The following is a 21,043-nucleotide window of genomic DNA, read 5'->3' on the forward strand; positions in this document are numbered from 1 at the left end:
CACACATATACACACACACATACACACACACACACACACACACACGATTGATCTCACAAAGTGAATTCAGCTAGTGCAGATTCATTTACAGGACCGACACTTGATCATGTAGACCGGCCTTCCAACAGTTGTTTACTCATACACACACACACACACACTTGTACACATAATAGCTGACCTGCTACAGTATCCCTGAGTTGTCATGTGCTGAAAAAACACAATCCGTTGATCGTATCCAATATTTACAGTATCAATATCACATTTACATTCATTTTTTTCAGCTGGTGACCAGTTTATGGCCAAAAAAAGAAAGTTGTACAGGGACGTATAAAGATGGAAACATATTGTTCCTAAAATGTTTATGTTTACTCCGCTGAGTTTGCCTTTACCTGCAGATCTACCTGATAATACCTATCAGTCACAGTTCAAACAGAACGTCACATTGCATGAATGATGATACAGCACTTAATGACAGAATGACAGACATGCAAACGCACACACACACACACACACACACACACACACACACACACATAGATACTTACAGGTACAACGGTTGCCATGGATTCGTGTTAAAGCTCTGTCGTAAAGAAATGATTGTTAACATATGAATTGCCACTTTCTTATACACGCCGACATGACCGGGCCAGACAACCGGCCAATCACTCTTCAAAAAACACAAAATAACCCCGCCTACCTCTGACATCAACACAGTGGAGGTCACACGGAACACACACACACACACACACACACACACACACACACACACACACACACACACACACACACACACACTCACTTACTTGCCTGTAGCTTCAGGTTACAGACACTGACATGCAGTGTATTACCGAGGACTCTTTTGTTGTGCAGGGTATATTTAGAAGCAGCTGTAATTTTGGGGATGAGGGTAAAAACCAGGGGAGCTCGATGGTTAAGAGAAAGAGAGGCGGGTAGAAGAGTGGGAGACGACAAGAAAGAGGAGAAATGTGACAAAAGAGGAAGGAAGAGGAGATAAAGACAGTGATAGAGAGAAAACGGGTGGAAAACAAAAGACTGTCGGGGCGAGGAGGGAAGCAGGCGTCACACAGTGTAAGGTGACGTTCCCGAACAATGTGATGCACTGATGCGTTACATATCATCAGTCAGTACAATATTACACATCACTGATGGGAAGTGACAATAGATGATTGGACACACAGTCACTCTGATGTGTTTTCTGCTCAGTGAAGAAACGAAACAGGAGAAGGGCCGAACTGCCGACATTATCAAACCATGGTTCAAACTCACGGTGTCTCCACATCTCATTCAAACACATGCAGCTCGGCCCAAAGATAATGTGGATTTACATCACCCCTGTGAGTGAATCTGTTCCAGTGGAGTGACATTCTGCTGTTTTAAATGCTGAGTTAAAAGTAATTCACATGAAAAACAAAAGTAAAAATCAAGAATATAGAAAGTATAAAAATAAACATAAAGTATAACATGTTTTAACTCTTTAATCATCTTGTAACTGCAACCCACAAGTTGGGACCCACTGCTCTGCTTCAGTTTTTCTAGCGGTTGATTTACAACTCCCTAAAAAAGCTTTTTAGAATATGCTCTTGAAGGAAAATCTCAAATTACACCCAAGTAAATATTCATTCATTATCAATTTAAAATCTATTATTTTCCATATATATTGAATTGTGTGCTTGCTGTAGACATTTTTCACATTTCTGTGTGTCCAGCTGATCTGCTGTGCACAGACTGAAAGACTCTCTAGCACATGCTAGCAATTAGCTAACTGGAAGTGAACTAATTGATCTCCATTTTCCCAATTAGTATCAAATTACATAGCTGTTTCCAGGAATCTTCTTATGAATTAGCAGTTACTCATTAGTTTCTTTCTCGGATGTTAAAAGGACTGAAATGTTGCAGATTTTTCCTTCTGTTTTAATAGTGCAGTCATTAAAAACTGCCAAATAAGGCGTTAAAGTGTAACATGGTGTGAGTGTGACACAGCTTTATTAAATGTCTTTAAAATAGAATAAGTGTGTGTAATTTTTGATCAGAATATTACATGCTATAATTTACCACAACCACCTTATGTGAACATTAAGATTAACCAAGTATTTATATTTAACTATGTCACAAAAAAGGAAATATGTGTGTGATTAGAGTAAATTAAAGAAAACTTGTAATAACGCACACAAAATGAACTATTATTTCCCAGTTTATTACCTCACATTTTCCCCTTTAATGAGACAGCTATAGAGGGAGAAATTATTTGAATATTTTGTATTAACAACTGAGAATGTACCAAAATGTGACATGGCATGGTGGAAGTGTTTAAAAGCTGTATAAATAATATAATAGAGGTATAACAGCAGACAGAGACAATCCTGGAGCACACATTCGGCTGATAACATTCATTATTTCTCATTAGGTGTGCAACTTCTACAAGAGCGCAACCAGGGCCCAACTGTTGTTCATGTCGGCTCACTGGAATGGTACACATGCAGTTAGTTCCACCTGTGCTATCCTGCAATGACGAATCATAATGCCTGCTTCAGGGCCCAGTTTATTCATTATCAACTAACACAACAGTGAGTTATGACTCTGTCAGACCCTGTCTCTGCAAATTCAAAGCTAAAATGAGAGGTGTGTGAAAATGTTCTGCTAACACCTGAAGTGCTGTTCCCTTTTCACCCTGTCATCCTTCAATCATCAGCTCATTATAGGTTTTCATCATCACCAAGCTGTTGATATGATCCGCCAAATAAAGACTTGACACGTCACCGAGGCAGTGTCTTGTTTTGAAGAAAAAAGAAGCCAAAAAAAGAGGTGAGATTATGTGTCTTGTTTCACTTAATGTTTCACCAATTCTCTCAACATCTCTATTTCTATTTCTCCCCCCATCACCCAGTTACTCCATGTATATTGTGGTCCTTTTCTGCCCCCTGCTGTTTTCTACACCACTCTACCTCAAACAGGTAAAGAAATATTGCGTTGTGTTGTATTCACTTGAAAGACAATGCACTGTTTTATACACATTCATCTGTCATTTTATTTTATTGTAGTTGGCCATATTATATAGCAATGTATTCTGTTCTGTTCTATTCTATTGGCCCTGAGCAAGACAATTCAAGCCCTTAGGATTTAAAAACTTTGGTATGACATGACATGAATGTGTTTAACTGTGTGAGAGAACTCGTGGACCCTCGTGGATCCAGTTATCTTGTCTGTTTTTTTGACGTTGCATATTCACATCACTTTGTCCATCATGGCATCGACAGCACATTGCATATTCACCTAGACACGCGGGACGGCGCTAGTGGATAAGTGCTGTGTCTGTCGCTGCTCTCAGTAGACTACTACCTTCCTGATTTTGTCAAAAGAAGTCCCGAATGTCACTAATTGTGCATTTAAAAAAAAACTTGTCTATAGATAATCACTTTTTTTTTTTTAGGTTAATTACGATTAAAAAACTTGCAGGGTAGCCTACATCATTTATAGCTACTAGAAACTGACACACTCCCTGCCCTCTAAACATCACTCTTCGAAAAGTGAGGTGTGATTAATATAAAATATATTACACATTATTGTCAGCATTTTGTTTACCATTTTGTACGTACTTCATTTTGGGCGCATCTGTAGAAGGGAGTAATTCCGACACCACATGAAGGCAGCAGTTTTCAGTCCATCTGTGCGGTGAAGATAAAGAAGAGAGTGGTGCGTAGAAAGAAAAACGCGCACTCTGTTTTGTGAGAAAATAGACCAAAACATACATCTCATCGAATGATTTACGAAATGTTACTTATTAAATTTGTCCTTACATGAATATTTTAGATTTGGAGATGATATTCTGCACGAAACCGTCATCGAGGAGTTCACAAAGTTATTGTTTCAAGTCATGAGAAATAGATTTACAAATTTACGTTAGGTGGGGTGAATTAGATTTGCCGTTAGTTAAATGTATTTGTCTTTGCAGCTTGGACGTTAATTGCCTCAAGAGTGTTGACATGCACATTATCTATTGATCAGGAAGTGATGACGGAGTACATGACAGTTCTTTTATTGCTTTGTCACTCTTCAGTCGACGTCAATAGTCAACGTTAATTTAAATAATTCACGTCGAGAGATAGTAATTTGTTTATAGACTTTAATTTAATTATTGGATATTTATAGGTTTGCGCTACACAGCAGACTTCAGGAGATTCCCGTCGCCCTGAGACACTCTGCACAGCAACAGGTGCTATGCTGCATTCAGGGAACGTGTAAGAATCGGATTCCTTCATAATCTTATGAAAAAAATCGTCTTTTCTCAGCTTTAAGCTGAATAAAAGTATTATAAAACATCATAATTTTATTTATGAAAGAAGAAAAACCATTCACAGAAACAAGGTTTTACACTTTTCAAATTTTGAAACATGTGTAAGCTGCTATGACAGTGTCCATGTTTTGTCACCGAGTATTTTCTGCGCTATTGAACGCCTCACAGACCCCGCCTCTGTAGTCGCTGACCTCTTCTGAGTACTTTCGAGTTTTAGACCCGCTGGGTGTAAACGGCGAAGTTGAACTCTTGCAGTCAGGTCGACAGCCCTCCTAGGAGGTCTCTCTGTTCCCCTCCCTGTATTTAGTTTTCGGTTCAGGTGGACGCTCCACATATCCACTGTCAGGATGTCTCCGTCCACGTCCCCCCGGTTGTTCACGGAGTGGGAGGTGGCCCGCCACTGCACTAAGGAGTCCTGCTGGGTGCTTTTGGGGACCAGGGTGTATGATGTGACCGCCTTCTTGCGGATGCACCCGGGCGGAGAGGCGCTGATACTTCGCCGGTCGGGCAAGGACGTGATCCAGGAGATGGAGGGACCCCCGCACCGGCACTCGGAGAACGCCCGGCGGTGGATGGAGCAGTACTACATCGGGGAGTTGGACAGAGACAGCGGCACCGAGGAGGCACAGGTGGGTAACTGACCAACACCTAGATAGCTAGGCTGACATCACTGACCTCACAGCATACATACAAGTTCAGAGAAAGATACCAGAGAAGAAAACCCCGTTGCTAGGTCTCAGCTGGAGGGTCGTCAAGGTGTATAACTTTACGTAGTGACAGGCTCTTCATTTTAAAATTAAATAACACAGAGTAGCTCGTCATCCTACTTGAAAGTTTATAATTTTCTGGCTCTTTCTTCGACTTTTAACAGTTTTCCCTCAGGCCCCAGAGGTGTAGAAACAATGGCCTCCAGGCAAGGCTGTGGTTCCCTTGGAGCAAGAGTGGTTTTCCACAATGTAGACAACGAACATTTACACAATTTTCAGATCTCATTTTTATATGTTTTGTTTGAATATATCTATCATGTTTGACACAGACGTCAGTTGGCAAGCGATGGCACGTGCCTACCTGTCAACGGCTAAAAATTTCAAAGTTCAGAAACTGTACCTGAGGAGCTCAATGTCCCTCACATTGAGCTATATATCCAGTAATGACATATTTTGGGCAAACCGGTTTTGGAAGTGTTTATTCACTGCATATGATATCAGATACAGTGACTTTTAGTGGTTTAGAGGCGGTGGAAAGCCGATAGGGAGCTGTTTGGCTCAGTTTGTAACAGGTGAATAATTGTCTCTCACCTGGCTTTACAAGGTGTTTTCTGTGAGGCAGCAAGAGAAGGAACTCCCTGTTCTCCTCTGCCTCCTTCTTCTGGACAGTATTGATTATAGGGGCGGGAGTGAGGAGTTAGTGGAAAAAGATACACAATGCTTGTGTAATTTCTATGAGGTGGAGGAGCAGAGCTGAGCAGGGAAGGGAAGAGCGTACAGGTGATAGGGTAGACCTGAGGGGTTGAGGTAGGGTGGGTGTGGGGGGTCAGTGGTGTTCATGAATGATTCAAGAGGTGTGTGTGTGTGTGTCTGTGTGTGAGTGAGAGAGAGCTATAGAGAGACAAAAAACTGGTTTCTCTTGTCCCAGTAAGCATGGAGGGAGCTACAAACGGGACATTTGCGGGGCAACCGAAAACTTTCCATCATTCCTTGTTGTTAGATGAATCCACACCCAATTTAGCTCTCTCTTTCTCTGTGTGTGAGGAGAGAGACACAGGAGTTTGCATAAATCTCTTGCCAACAGAGTTGATATTTACATGGCTCTCATGTGTGTTCTTTCTTGCATGCTGGTTGCATCTTGCTACGCAAAGTGTACACAATTGCCCTTAACCTTAATGCGTCAGTCATTGCAAAGTCATTCATATTAAAAAAAATACTTTTTGACTTCTTTTTTTTATGTCTGTCAGCTGTTAGATTTGAAGAGAGTGTTTGTTTGGGCTGGATGGAGGAGGTGTCCGACAGTCAAACTGTTGTTGTTTTAAACGTAGTTTGACACTGTAGCCTACACACATTCTGAGACTTTTCACAGTTTGAGATGTTTCTGGCTTTTCTTTCTTAGGTGATAGCATCATGTCATTCACACAAAAGACACATTTCCCTTTTTTATTTCAGTTGCAACTTCTTTTGACATGATTCAGCACTAAGGTAAGTGTCTTGTATGGAGAAAGCAAAAGGGTGAAGTAGTGGTACTGAAGATGGTGTTAAGCCAGCCTTACTGAGGAAGTTACATGTCCAACTCCTGGGTGTGAAACTCTGGTTAAATGTGACAATGAAGGTCTTGAGACAAATTTCAGCCCACTGACTGACTGACTGAGTCACCAGGACATTCCAGTTGTTAATGAAATATCGCCCTGGCATAATTTGTCCTCCAGGTATGTCCGGAACAAATAATGCTCACTTTTTATTCTCACTATCTCCAGTCACTTAGGCACCTTGGTCAAATTGCAAATGTCAAACTTAACCCACACTTTGTTTCTCTAATCATTTGCCTGATGACTTGGAATGGCATTTTCACTAAGAAGCAAAATACCAGTGCAGTAACTGGATAAATCACCTTAAAGTCAAACAATGACTTTTAAAGGGAATTTAGTTACGCTTGGATTGCACCCAACAGAAAGGTCAGTTACAGAGTTAATGTTATTATGCCAAATATTCTTATTTGTTAGGAGCACGAAATTATATAACAAGTCTGTTGTTCCCTCACTGGATCATTCTCCATTATTGAGCAGCTGACAGTGCAACTTGAATGTCATCAGACATCACACAATTTTGGCTTGAGACACAAATCTTACCATCTTGAGTCACTGAATTATAGTGGAGGGTGGGAGGTTCATTAATCAGTATGGTGATAAGATTTGTTGAGATGTATCACCAATATAGTGTTATTAGTACCGTGAGGCAGAGGTGTATCATCCTTTTGCTGCACACAATTTCTCTCTGAACTGTTCTGTCTTCTAGCAGTTCAGCTTAATCCCTGTTTATGGCTGTTAAGAATGTCAGCAAAGTGAGCACAGCCAAGAAAACAGGAGCACAGCACCATGTCATACGCACCCTGAATGACAGGCACACAGAGAGAGGGCTGGTAAAAACTTTATGGATATTTTGATGGTCCACTGATGTGGTGGCCCACCATGATTTGTCCCAGTATGCTTGATTGCCAGTCCAGCTATGAAGGGTTTTGTTGTACCTGGGTGGTGTCTGCGCATAGTACACGGGTGGCCATAGTGGAAACTATAGGTAATAAAATTTATCCAACTTATTGCTTCTCTTCCTTTTTGTATGAAATATAAATGTATATACGGGAAACACTGTCTTCACTTACACTGATACTGCAAAATCGACTGATGGTTTTATCATTGTTATAATGGGCAAATTATCTTTGTAGTATCATCTTGTGTGGTAACCTGAGATTCCAAGCGTTTCAACCATAATAACCATGAACGCTCAAACTACTACTTTTTGCTGTTAAATTGGAAGCTATTTGGGCAAAATGAAGCAGAACCTTATATCTATATTGTGACTTAAATTTCAGGTGTAGATAAATTATTGAAAGCTAATGTGGTCTTTTCAAGGCAGTAGGTGCCAGGAGTGCACCATGATGATGTAGCACCCATTGCATTTTTTAAGAGAGGACCACTCTAAAGTTGAGCCATAACAAGCTGAATGAAAGGACTTTTCTGCGTTTTAGGTGAGACTGCACTCCAGCGCTTCACCACATAGGACAAAGTGATTGAACAGACTATAAGCGTTGACTCTAGAGAGCTAGGTACACAGGCAAATTACAGGACTTATAAGACATTCTGTTTGAGGTTTCCTTAAAGGACATAAAGGGGAAGATGGTATGTGTTTTGTTTTGCATTTCTCTGTTCAGTATTTCCTTGTTTGAAATTTTGTTTCAATTTCAGATTTGCCTGCTCAACTAAACAAGGATTTCCCATATGCATCATTCAAGAGCTGACAAATCTTTTAACAATGGTCAAAAATTAATATACCTTTTTTGGAGAACACTTATTGCTCTTTGGATCTATCCTTGCATCAAATTTTTGGTCTATTGTGGTCTATTTTCATTTTCTTCTTTTCCTACTGTGTACTATGTTAGACCCCTGAACACAAAACTGTGTGAGAAAGCAATGAAAACCTATGATAACCCAAGGAAGGACTGGATCTCACAATGCTTTTTGCCTATAGACATCAGTGGTATACCATAGAGGAGGAATCTGCAGGAAGTGGCGGGTGGGGGGTGGGGGGTGGGCGTGGTTAGACAGTAGTTCTTCTTGTTCTTCTTGTGTGTGTGTGTGTGTGTGTGTGTGTGTGTGTGTGTGTGTGTGTGTGTGTGTGAAGGCTTGTTTGTATGTGTGTTTGGGAGCAGGTTTACAATCAAACAGAGGTGCTGTTTACACTGTCAACAAATTGAACTGGTTTGTATTAGATGCTGATTGCTTCTCTTCGGAAACAGGGTTTGTAAGTGCTTCACCCCAGTGAAAAAGAAACCAGAAATTGGCACAGTTAAAATTGACTCAAATTCAGCTCAGATTTATAATATAAATTATTATTCATTAAACTTTCTCTGTCACTTATGTCCCTTACTTTTGTTACACATCATATAGTATTTGTCTTAAAGACGCCTGGTTTATGCTAGTACTCTCCCCATGTATTATACAAATTAATATGGGACATATACAAAACATTATAGGAAATCATTAAAAGGTGTAATGCAGCCAAAGTTTAAGCAAATCTGTAAAGCTAAAGTACTCCAACACTTTGGTATTTAGTATTCCATTCTCATGATGTTTGGGGAAAATAAAACAGAAGCCATCATATCCTGATCTTTTTGTTGGTAGTGTGGGTCAAGCTTAACAAATGCTGGATCCTACATTTTCCATAATGCAACTTGGTAGCATCTTTTTGTCAGAGCCTCACTATCTGGTAAATGCCGATTTCTTTCAAACTCCAGCCTCTATTTGTAACACTGCCTTTCTGTTAAAACTGATAGACCTGATGACAAAACAATGACATCATCAAGGCTTTTTTCTCAGACTTGCCAAAGCTCTTCCAAAGCCACAGAGGACATTATACTGTTTTTGTAAGCTGAGTGGTCCTCCCTTTGACTTCTAAACTGATTTTCATCTGTTTCTTCTTCGTAGTTCAATAAGCAAGAAAATAGCATCAGCTAGATCTTAGTAAAATATTCAGATTGGGATCAGAGACAAAAAAAAAAGATTGGACACATTGTCTATGGAAAAGAAAAGTACCACAGGAATGAACTAGAAGGGACAACCACCAATGCTTATGTCAAACAAACAAACAAACAAACAAACAAAAAATTAAATTCACAATAAATACTCTGGATCTGCCCCAATATTTAATGGATCCTTGACTCATGCCCCATCTGTGTTCAGTGTAAATCGGTTCAGTACTACAAACCAACAAACAGACACTGGTGAAAACATGACCTTGACCATGAAATTTGTCCCCCCAACATTCAGTGTAGTACATGAACTATTTTAGGTGGTTTGGCAGTATTGGGCCTAAAGTTAAAATTCACATGGAGTCTCCTAAGAAAACGTACCAGTAAATCAACAGTGATCTCTTGGTCCAAGCACCAGTGTAATGGTATATTACGGTTTTGTTAATACACCGTCATTGCAGCTTTAGTAAAGACAGAACTGCTTAATCTTGTGTCAATCACGACTGAACCTCTGTTTGCTCTGTGTTTCTGTCACTTTGTTTTGAAAGAAATTGAGCTAACGTGGTCCGTCTACCTCTGGACAGGATGTGGAAATACACTTTCATTTTTGTTTCACTGGGTCTGTTTGTCTCACCATCTCTTTGTATGCATGGACTTGGAATGTAAACAAATTCAACAGGGACAAAGGGCGTACGTATGCCTTAATGTACGGGAGAATGTGGCTGCATAGTCATGAACTTGGGAGGATAGTACGCATATTGTTGAATGGATGAATTACAAGTAAGTGAGTGTGCGTCAATGAATGAATGAACAAGGAAGATAGTATGGAAGAGCTCGGCATTACTGGGACATATATGGAGCGGACTGGAAGTGAATAGAGCAGTTTAACAGAATCGAATAAATTAGACCAGTTAGAGAACAGGCCAATATCTGTCTAAACGTTTTGAGTAGCGTAAACAGAAAAACGCTTGAAGCCATGAAATAAGAGCCAAAAATAAGAGTATAAATAGAGTAGGAACTAGTAATTTAGAGTACAGAGTAGAGTATGGAGGTCATGATGATGGGTGTTGATAAGTTTGGTGGATGGAATGCTGGAGGGCGAGCGGGTTGGACTGGTGGAGCGCTGGAATGCAGACTTTCATCTGCATGCATCTTTCTCTGCTCAATGATGTGATTGTCTTTCATCAGAGGGCACATGGAGGAGGAGGGGGAGAGATTAAGGGGGCTGGGGAGGGGCTAAGTACAATGTTAATATTAAGTTCAATATCAACACCTGCTTAGTGCCAAACGTTCGTACTGTTTATCTTTGGCAGCATATTAGAGCCATAAAATGTGGTTATTTATTAAACGCTATGTCTCTGCAGGTAAGTATAGAAGTTTAGTAAATAAGACCTATTCTCATCAAAACAAATACGTGTCAGTGTTTCTTCCATTATGATTCAGCTCCTCTGTGCAGTATACATGTTGTCAGTTTTTCCCAACAATCTGTTCAGGTGAACAACCTCTTTTACAACTCTTAAGAGCTGCTTTGAGTTTATGACAGTGGTGATACATTACCCAGCGCATTGTTTATCTTTGCTACCATAGAGACTGCCAACACGGCAATTAACACTCAGTTGCGGGCCCCAGGTGTCTCCCCTCATCACCATGGTAACACCTGGAAAAGAGAGAGAGGGCAAGGCTGAGGGAAACTAGACAGACGGTCAGAGGGGATGGAGATGAGCGTATGTTTGAAAGGTGCAATTGATTTGGGCAAAGGTCTCACAGGAGTGCTGCTAAAACCTGCTGTAACTCTTTTCTCTCATTGTTTGTATTGAGTTGAGTCCTGAGGTGTTAACTTTTAGTTTTACGCACATATTATTCATTTCCTGATGGTGTTGTTCATATTGAGAGGTATGAGGCTATGTTAATGTTTGCCAGTGGTCGTAAAGAAAAGAGTAGAGCAGAGTATGTAAAACTGGGATTGAATTCTGGCCTAACTTTCCCAAAATATTATGATATATTTTGTGTATCCTGTATTAAATTTGTTTTCCCATCCCTTTTCCCATTACATTTTGATTTTAACAAATAAGGAGGAGTATTTCTTCTGTACAAAATAAATACTACAACTAAAGGGAAAAAAAATATTGTTAAATTAAAACTATATGAAATATAGGTTACATAGTGTAAATTAAATGGGTTAGGGCTTTGTATATCTGCTTGTAGTTGACAATATAAGTCTGTAATATTGCTCCCTTCTTTCAGTTGTTCATTCCACCCCAACTCATTCTTTATTCCATTATGCATCTGTCCGTCTTGTCACCTTCACATAATGATAGTAAAAGTGCTCTTTGCAGCAGGTAGGCTTCAGTTAGGCTGTGTGTATACAGTATCTATGGATGCAATAGGTTGGGTTAAAGCCCAGAGGGGAACCCAACAAACACACACACACACACACACACACACACACACACACACACACACACACACACACACACACAGTCAGAGGTGTGTTGTTGCAGAACAGAGAAAAAGACAAGATTCTCAGACACACCCAGAGGATGGAGGAAGAGATGGAAATAATGGCAGCCTGAAGGAGTTCAGCCGTACTGTACTGGTGCTTTCATGACAGGTTGAAAGGACAAGGCCAGAGTTTCTGACCTGGGTACTTTGCATACAACAGCCTACAACCTGGCTGCTGGTTAGACTCCGGCTAGATGAAGTCTTCAGATGAAGCTTTGTGCATGTCAAGAATAAAAAAGAAAGCTGTTACTGTTGTTGCCACTCCCTCTGATGGCCAGGGGAAAGTGCAGACAATGATACACATGGATTAGCTACACTAGAGCAGCTGCGCACTACAGCTGCCCTCGACCAGAGATTCTCAAGTGGACTGGTAGTTGCTGGTTCAAGCCATTAGTTGTTGACTAGTTGTTACACGTTTGTGATATTTATGATGAGTCCAGGACTGAGGATGAATGTTATAAGTAACATTGGTGACACTACTACATTACATGCTAAGTGGCGAACGTTGGGCTACTTGCATGTTTCAAATGATAAGCCATGTTTGAGGTCAACCAGTGGGTGAATGTTTGCTTTCAGAATTTGCATGTCATCTTTAAATGGGTCTCTTGAAATGATCCCACACTTTGGACGCTCTGCCCGACGTACTGATTTGTAATTGGACAGACTGTCCTGTGTTTACAGTAGGTGTGTCTCAAATCGGATACTTCAGTCAATGCACTTGCATGTAGTACGCTGTGTACACAGTATACTCACTGACGTAGTGCATGACAGGGTATTGGTGTCCCAAATCAAACACGCTCACCGGAAATGACGATGCAACATGTGACCATGATTGAAAATTAAGGTTTTACTTACTACTACTACTGTTTGTGCCTCCTGTGTCACGTGACATGGAAATTAGGCCGCCATTGGCACTGACAACTTGTCGTCGAGTTTGAAAATACTTTGGCGGTCCCTCCCCTTCCGCTACATAGCCACTGCATGTTGCCATACTTGTTAATGTGAACACACTTATGCACTGAAAAACAGCAAGTGTAAGTATGGAAGTGTGTGAATTGACACACGGCATATGTGCAAACCAGTAACTCCTCCCACTCCACAACTATGGAGATGGTACTTTAAAAACAAACTTTAAAACTTTATTCAAAAATGACATTTTTAATGTTGTATTAGCCAGTGTGTTACCACATTTCAACTGTTAACAACCCTAAATCACACCATTCATGTGCCACTTACTGGCCACCCTACTTAAAGGAAATAGGGACAAGATGTTTAGCAGACCAATGTAAAAGAAGCTGTTCTGGCTGTGTTGAATTCCTATGGATATTAATTATTAAATGCCTTTTTACATTGAGACTTTCAAATTAGTGGTCAGTTTTGCTGAGTATCTTGCTTTATCTCAGTTTTTATTAATGAGATTTTTTTAAAATTGAAAATATCAGAATATAGCAGCATTGTGGGGGTTGTTGCAGTGTTTATATAGCACTAAGTTCACTAGTTACTGTCTGTAGGGTAACATGACACCTTCCGCACAAATTAGGTGGCTACACATATCCTCAGATTCTTGCACAGACACAAACGCACACAAACGCACAACAGGCACACACAGAATAGAGAGAGCCAGGGTGGATTCTTGAGTCCTGGTCATTCAGGTTTTACTGGTTTTTTTAGTAAGAGGGAGACGAATGATCTTGTATATACACACACACACACACACACACACACACACACACACACACACACACACGCACGCACGCACACGTGCCTTCTTGTTTTACTACATTCATGGGGACCCATCATTGACATAATGCATTCCCTTGCCCTATACCCTAACCTTAACCATCACAACTTAATGCCTAACCCAACCTCAATAAGTATAGTGGGCACCTGGTTTTCAGACACCATGAATATAGTATAACAAGCCCATACACACAAACGCGTTATCACCCTGTTCCACTTTTCCCATCACATTTCTTTGGTTGTATTCCCCTGTTAAATAACATACACTTAAGCTGGGTGTGTGCTGCTCGGATTGGATTCCTGTGATGATGTTGATTCAGCATCAGATTGAAGGCATTGGCAGTGAATCAGCAGCACTACTGTAACACCACATGGATGCGACTTGTGTTGTGGATGACACAGTATTAGACTGTGTCATGCATTCATTGCATACCTGAAGTATGCAATGAATGTCACCGTAGTTGTTTACTTTCTGCCATGTACCTTGTGAAAGAGAGAGATGACAGAAAGGTTTACACATGGACTCTGCCGAGCTAGATCACCAGTGTTTCCCATGAGGTAGAAAGAGCTGGTGTTGGTATTAAGTGTAGATTGATGGAGGGAAAAAATTATTACCATCAGGAGCACCGGAAGAAATCCCGTCACATCAATGGGCTGGTGGACTGTCAGGCCATCAATCAGGTTTTTATTGTCCCTCTCTGTGTGCCCATCATTCAGGGTGTGCAAGAGAGCGTGCTTTGTGCTCACCAGCAAACCACCCCACCCACCAACCTTCACAAATACTATCTAATTCTGTGGGAAACATAGATCACCTATTACAAATTTGTCAGGCCACTGAAAAGGAAATGATTATTGAGCTGAAAGTGATTTATTTACTTTGTGACATAGAGTGACAGTTTCTGTGGGGAGAAAATTTGCACTGGGAATAGTTTTGTTAGATCAGAATATAAATGTGTTACAGAAAAGAGGAACATTACTTCTTTTAAACTTCTCCATGCTTTCTTCACCATTAACAGTCTCGACCGGCATTGGAAACATGTACGAAACAAGCCGTCCAATCATGGGGCTTGAATTCTATATGTGCACCGAACACGCAGTTACATTTTTGAGGCTCTGTTCAATTGCTGCCCATCAGCTGACACCAGTATCAGGAAGGAATGAGATTGAAAAAACCTGTGATAGTTTCTCTTGTGATAATCTTAACAACCACTGAGAGAATACACTCAGCCTCTTCCTCTCTGTGACCCACAAACACGTCTATAAACACTCCCCAGAGCAGCCCGCGCACCTCACCAGATGACAGAGGGTTTGGCCATAGTTATCCTAATCCAGGCGTGTGGTTGGTTAATTTGGGAGCGGTGAAATATGTCAGCTTGGATAAATGCTGTTGTGTAATGAGATGACTCCCAGGTAAAGATATGATTGCATTTGTGGCTGAAGAGGTGTGTGTGTGGGTTTCTATCTTTCCCTCATCTAGCAGAGTGTGAGCGATGGAGGCATTCAACCTTTACACACAATCATATGATGTTACTGCTGACACTGATATGATCGTTATCACGTCTGTTTGAGTATGGCACAGTGATTGAATAATAAATTAACAATGTGATCACATTTTTACTGCTTGTGGTGCTCTTGAGTTGACTTTGTAGGGAACTGCTTAATGAGGCCAATTTTAATGTTGTTGTCGCTATATAAAACACAGCCATCAGTGTGTTAGTAAGAGCTGATAAGACTGAACACTGACAGTTATTCTCTGGTAACCAGATCATGTCTTAAACCACCATGAGATAGTGAAGCTTTCTTAACGCACTGAGACATGGTTGAAAGAATTTGATAGAATCAAAGATTTTCCAAGTCGACTAGTAGTTCAAGCCATTAGTCAACAAGTTGTTGCATGTTTGTCAGAAAATGCTTTGAGTCCAGGGCTGAGGAAGAATGTTATAAGTAACATTGTAAACGCATTACATAGATATACAAAACTGTTATACGGAGCGGTCTGTTAACAACACCGGCAAAAGTGTTAACGATTCTAAATGTGTCGGAACAACCAACATGGAGAGTGAACATTTTGTTGATGTATTTAAAAAAAAAATCACATGAACACAACAAACATTTAGCTTGCCCTGATCTCACGAACACTGGGATAAGCCTAATAACGTATTATTTATCTAGGCTATGTAACATTAGAGGGAGCAGCCATGTTGCCAGTGGCTAATGATGGCTAATTACATGTTTGAGATGATAACCCATGTTTGAGGTGGACAAATGATAAACAAATGGTTGCATGTCACCCTGTACCCTCTGGATATGATCATGCACTTTGGATTTCCTGCCTGACGTATGTAATTAATGTCTAATAACCGCAGGGATGAGCCGTGTAAAGAATGTCTGTTTGTGACTGTTTGAATTTTTTTTTTTTCCCTGCGACCAACTGACCAATCCAAACTAATACTCTTATAATACATTTGGTTGACTATTGGGTCGCCACTGCTACCCTAAAGTCAAATAGATTTTTAAAGGTCAACAGACTTAAGTTTGTGACTACTGTTGCATTAGTTAATAAACCATTTTCTCTTTGATTTTTTGCTAAATGTGTGACTTATCGATGTATAACCTGTGTGTTAGTGAGAGATGATATTCAGAGTTCATGACCTTTAGAGTGTTATCGAACTTTCCGCAGTGTTACTGAACTTTAACCCTGCTCTTTCCACATGCATCCTACCAGGCGACTGCTGCTGACACACCCTCAAACACATACAAACACACACACAGGCATTACATGGAGGAACTTTACCCTGCCACCTTGTACTGTTTCCCATACATTGATTTATTTGTGATGGGTCACCACAATATTGACAATGACTGTCACATATTGAATTTCTATTTCATTTTACTATTTGAAATTGGTAAAATCATATTTAATTGTAAAGCTGAACATCAAAAACAGAGTATTTCTAGTAGGTGAGAACGTATCTCACACACACACACAATCTCCTGTCGTGTGCTGCATGTGTGAAAGGGCAAGTCTCAATGTGAAAATGCCTATACACACAGTTATCACAAAGCCTAGTTCGCAGCAGGTTGCAATGCACAAGTATACATTTACATAACAAGATAACAGTAGATATAACTGTATTATTTTAATGATAACTACTGACAGTTTTATCTAGGTTTCACACCCTCGTCCTCTCCTAACACATTTCATACCATGGCATAGTATAATGAGAAGTGTGTTACTGTATGTGGGTTCATCTCCCTCAATTCACAAGGCAAAAAAATCACACTTTCTGTTAATACATTTTATTTTAGATACATGGGTGTTTTTGATACGTGGTCAGACCTGCCCGACATAAAATAAGCGGCAAATACGAGACTTAAAACAAGACTTAAAATAAGACTGATGCCAGGGTCCACTTCTTGATTGCACAAGTTTGGAATACCTGACCCCAAATCATGACAAGACAAAGTCACAGTGAATACATGTGAAGTATTTGGTGCATGAGACCAAATGTTCTTGGTGTTGAGCTCTGGGTGTTGCCAGCGTAATTCTTACAAAACTGTCATATCAGTATAGGAGTAATAAACCCCCTCAGCCTCCACAGGTCGACTGACTGAACCTTCTCATCTGTAATCAGACACCAGAGGGGTTATGAAAGCTTTTTCTAGCACCAGCTGCTGCTGTTTTTGATGTCCTGTTGTATGTTTACTAGAATCCAGGAGGAATCCTCGACTATACTGCCTCAGTCTGCGTGTAGGATTGATTATTATACAACAGGTAGGAAGGAGTCAAGTTACTTAATTGTGGCGAGTAACCAGAAATGCTGGTTTTGGCACACAGCTGGCAACAATTTAGAGGCAATGAAAGTTGGTAATATAGAATAATAGGTAATAGAATTTGTAACTGAGCCAAATTGAGCCAAACTATTGTTTGATTTTAGGGAAATAAAAATGTTATAAAAAAAGTTATGCACCTGCCTCGCTTCATCCTATATGTCAGTGTCGTCATCCTCTGATCACAAAATCTCAACTCCACAAAGCAACCATGACTAAGTCTGCTTACATAGTGGCTGCTCAGAGGGCAACATCAACTCAACCTTTGCCCGACAACCAATCCTCCACCCTTAGTCCCAACACTCTCCCTGTCACCAGTCACAGAGAGCACAGTGAAAAATGCAGTGATGGAAACCCACACACACACGCCCCAAAGAGAAAGTAGTCAAGATTATGCAGGTGGAATAAAACAACTTAATGGTATTTCACGCCAAAGCACACAATCAAACCAAACATCTGTCAACACCTGTCATGAACTTAGCTCAGGATAATAAGGACCCAAATGCACAACTCGGCTCGGTTGAATCAGCAAAACAAGGTTTTATTACAAGCAACGGTCGGTACACAGAAAGGCAGTCAAACCAGGCAAAGGTATCCAAACTGTGAGGCAAAAGGCAAGGTCAAAAAACAAGCAAGGTTCAAAATACAAGAAAGCTATGACTGTGACTATGACGCTGGAACATGATCTGAGAGAATCGCCGAACTGGCGACGAGACAAGACACAAAGGGGAATATATGCGGGATTGATTGGGAGTGATTAGACACAGGTGCGGGAGACACAATCAGGGATCAGGTGCACACAGACGAGGAGGAGGCAGGGCAGACAGGAACAGTGAAACATGACAACACCTGAATTTATATTTCAAGATTAAATCCAGGTAGATTTAAAAATAATTTTTGTTTGTACCTAAATTAAAACATGCTTTCACTGAGCGATAAACAGTGCAATTACAAAGGCTCCTTTCCCTTTAGAAAATGAGCAGCAAGGAGCTGTTATGATAATTTGAATGAACCAGTTCTTCACAATGCAGGGCTCAGCATCGTGTTGACTGCCAGCCAGCCCAAGCCTAATATACAGCGTTTTTATATTGTATTATTTTGGCATGTGACACACATCAGTTGGTTGTTTTTACTGGTTGACTGGTTTAACAAGGAAAGGGTTCTTGGATGTGTGATGTTTGATAGTTACTGTACTGGCACAATATGTTTCCCTGTAGCTAAGGCCCCAGTTACACTTCACGTTGTTTCAAGTGTCTCAAGTCTGGAGAAAAACCCAGATGTGATTTAAGATATTTAACCATATATTTGTCTCAGGAAGCCGGATTGGCTAATAATCGAATCAGATCAACACTAAAAGAACTCGCGATGCCTTCTGTGTGCTTCTTAGAGAGTTTGATGCATTTACAACATCAACATTTGGCTAGAATGAGTCTGGATTGAGCGATCAGATTTCAGTCTGTCTTGGATGCCTTTTTGATTTTAGGTAGCTAACCAAAGCCCCAGGAAGTAACTACAACTGTAGTTTGGACCCCCACCCATATTTAGCTACATTTTTGTACATGTATTTTAATTGTTGAGGCATCAACTGGTTGTCCATTATGCTAACCTAAATTATCACAGATCTGAGAGACATCTTCTGTTATTGTGATCACAACCAAACTCAGTCCCTCAAAAATGAGTTATATTCCTCTTCATGACATTCATTTAACTCATCCACTCACATTCTGACTCCCTCCGCCTCCTCCTCCTCCTCCTCTTCTAGCAGAGGCTGAGTATAGTTTCTGTTTTGTGATGGTACCAGGGCACATCGCCACCCCACTCTAACCATCTCCTTTGTTTTTTGTCACTCGTTCTTTTATATTTCTGCTCCTACAGGGACAGAGCCCTCTTATGTTTTACTCCTTAAGCTTGTTCTCCTCAGTAAAATAAGATGATTCAGTCTCCCTGCTTTCTTTTAACAAGGCATCTTTGAATCGTTTTCTCAATTTGAAGTGTTTTTATTTAATTGTATTGAATTTATAGATTCAGAAAATGTGGTAACCTGGCAATAACCTTGAGCCCATTTTTGAAAAGATAAGATGTAAATCATAAACAAATGTTGTGTAAGTTCGTTGAATGCTTTTAATCACACTATATAAGCTACAACAATGTAAGGCAAAGGTACCTCGAGTGTACCTCTTCAATATAATGCAATCGATTGCTGGCATTCTTCACATGACAACGAGCTGACATGGTCTGAGAGTAATGTCAACAGCAGAGGCGTACCACCCATTGTCTCAGCTCAGGCCTGAGGAGTGTACACAGGCACTCCTGGATCGACAGAAACACAGATGAAGGCCGACGATTAGTGACTGAACTCCCTCCTGCTGCTTTCAGTGTTTACTTAACAACTGGCAAATTACCTCCTATTAATTTGTTCTTCAGCTTTCTGGATTTACATTTAGGCTCTGATGTAGAAAACGTGCCAGAGCAGGTGACTGAAACTGAGCTGAGAGCGCCATGAAAGATGGACCGAAATAAAAAGACAATGAGATGGAGAGTAGCGTGAGTCGGAGAGGAAAGGGATGTAGGGGTTACCTAAGTCCTCACCTCCCTCAGACACTGTTGATATGTTGCCATGGCAGCCTTTACCTGAGTTACAACACCTGTGTTTAGATTTCAGGAACAATATGAATAGGGAAATCTGTAAATACATTTAATTCTCTTCATATTTGACGTAGAAACAGCATCACAGAAGTAGTTTAATCATGGTTTTAACATGGATATCAATGATTTAAATTACATTATGAATACACAGTCGTGCTCAGAGGACATCCAGCATAGTTTACATAAAACTATGGCTGAGACTGTAATTAGTGGACTATCAGATTAAGAGTACTTCAGTCTGCATGAACAAAAAACTCCCACAGTCTATCTGTGACCTCTGATCCTCTGTGGTTATACAGTTATCATGTTTAGCGTATGTCAGATCTTTTTGATATGAGATGTCAGTGTCAGTACTTTCTTACGCAAAGGTTAATACTCGTGTTTCTATTAATTGGTATGAATGTTTTTTGTTTTTTTTTTACAGATTGATCAAATGTTTTGAAAGTAAAATTGTATCAACATCTAGCACCAACTGATTAAAAGTGTTGGTATTAGGACTGGAGCTGGAATGATTAATGAATTATTCGTTTATTATTCGTAACCTGAATATTTGTCAGTATTGGACTGTTGGTCAGACAAAACAAGTCATTTCAAGCCCGCTGTGGCTTGAGGAACTTTTGATGGACATTTTATATAATGAAAATAATCATCAGCTGTGCCTTCGTTTTCCCATTCCCAACTTTTCATTCAGCCATCATACATGTACCATACATACAATAATGTGTGTTTTTATCATCTTTGAGGATGAAAGGGGAAACATTGTCCATATTTTTCTGC

General features: G+C 40.2%; 1 protein-coding gene across 1 annotated transcript in view; it reads left to right on the top strand.

The window, feature by feature from the left end:
* Positions 1 to 4,166: 4,166 nt before the first annotated feature.
* Positions 4,167 to 21,043, top strand: part of fa2h (fatty acid 2-hydroxylase) — a 33,726-nt gene continuing 16,849 nt past the window's right edge. Inside the window, exon 1 of the mRNA XM_022746259.1 lies at positions 4,167 to 4,941. Coding sequence (XP_022601980.1) covers positions 4,660 to 4,941 — 282 coding nt within the window. The 5' untranslated portion in view covers positions 4,167 to 4,659. The remainder of the gene's footprint in view (positions 4,942 to 21,043) is intronic.

The sequence above is a fragment of the Seriola dumerili genome, unplaced genomic scaffold (assembly GCF_002260705.1).
Source record: "Seriola dumerili isolate Sdu_G_001 unplaced genomic scaffold, Sdu_1.0 BDQW01000097.1, whole genome shotgun sequence".
NCBI lineage: Eukaryota > Metazoa > Chordata > Actinopteri > Carangiformes > Carangidae > Seriola > Seriola dumerili.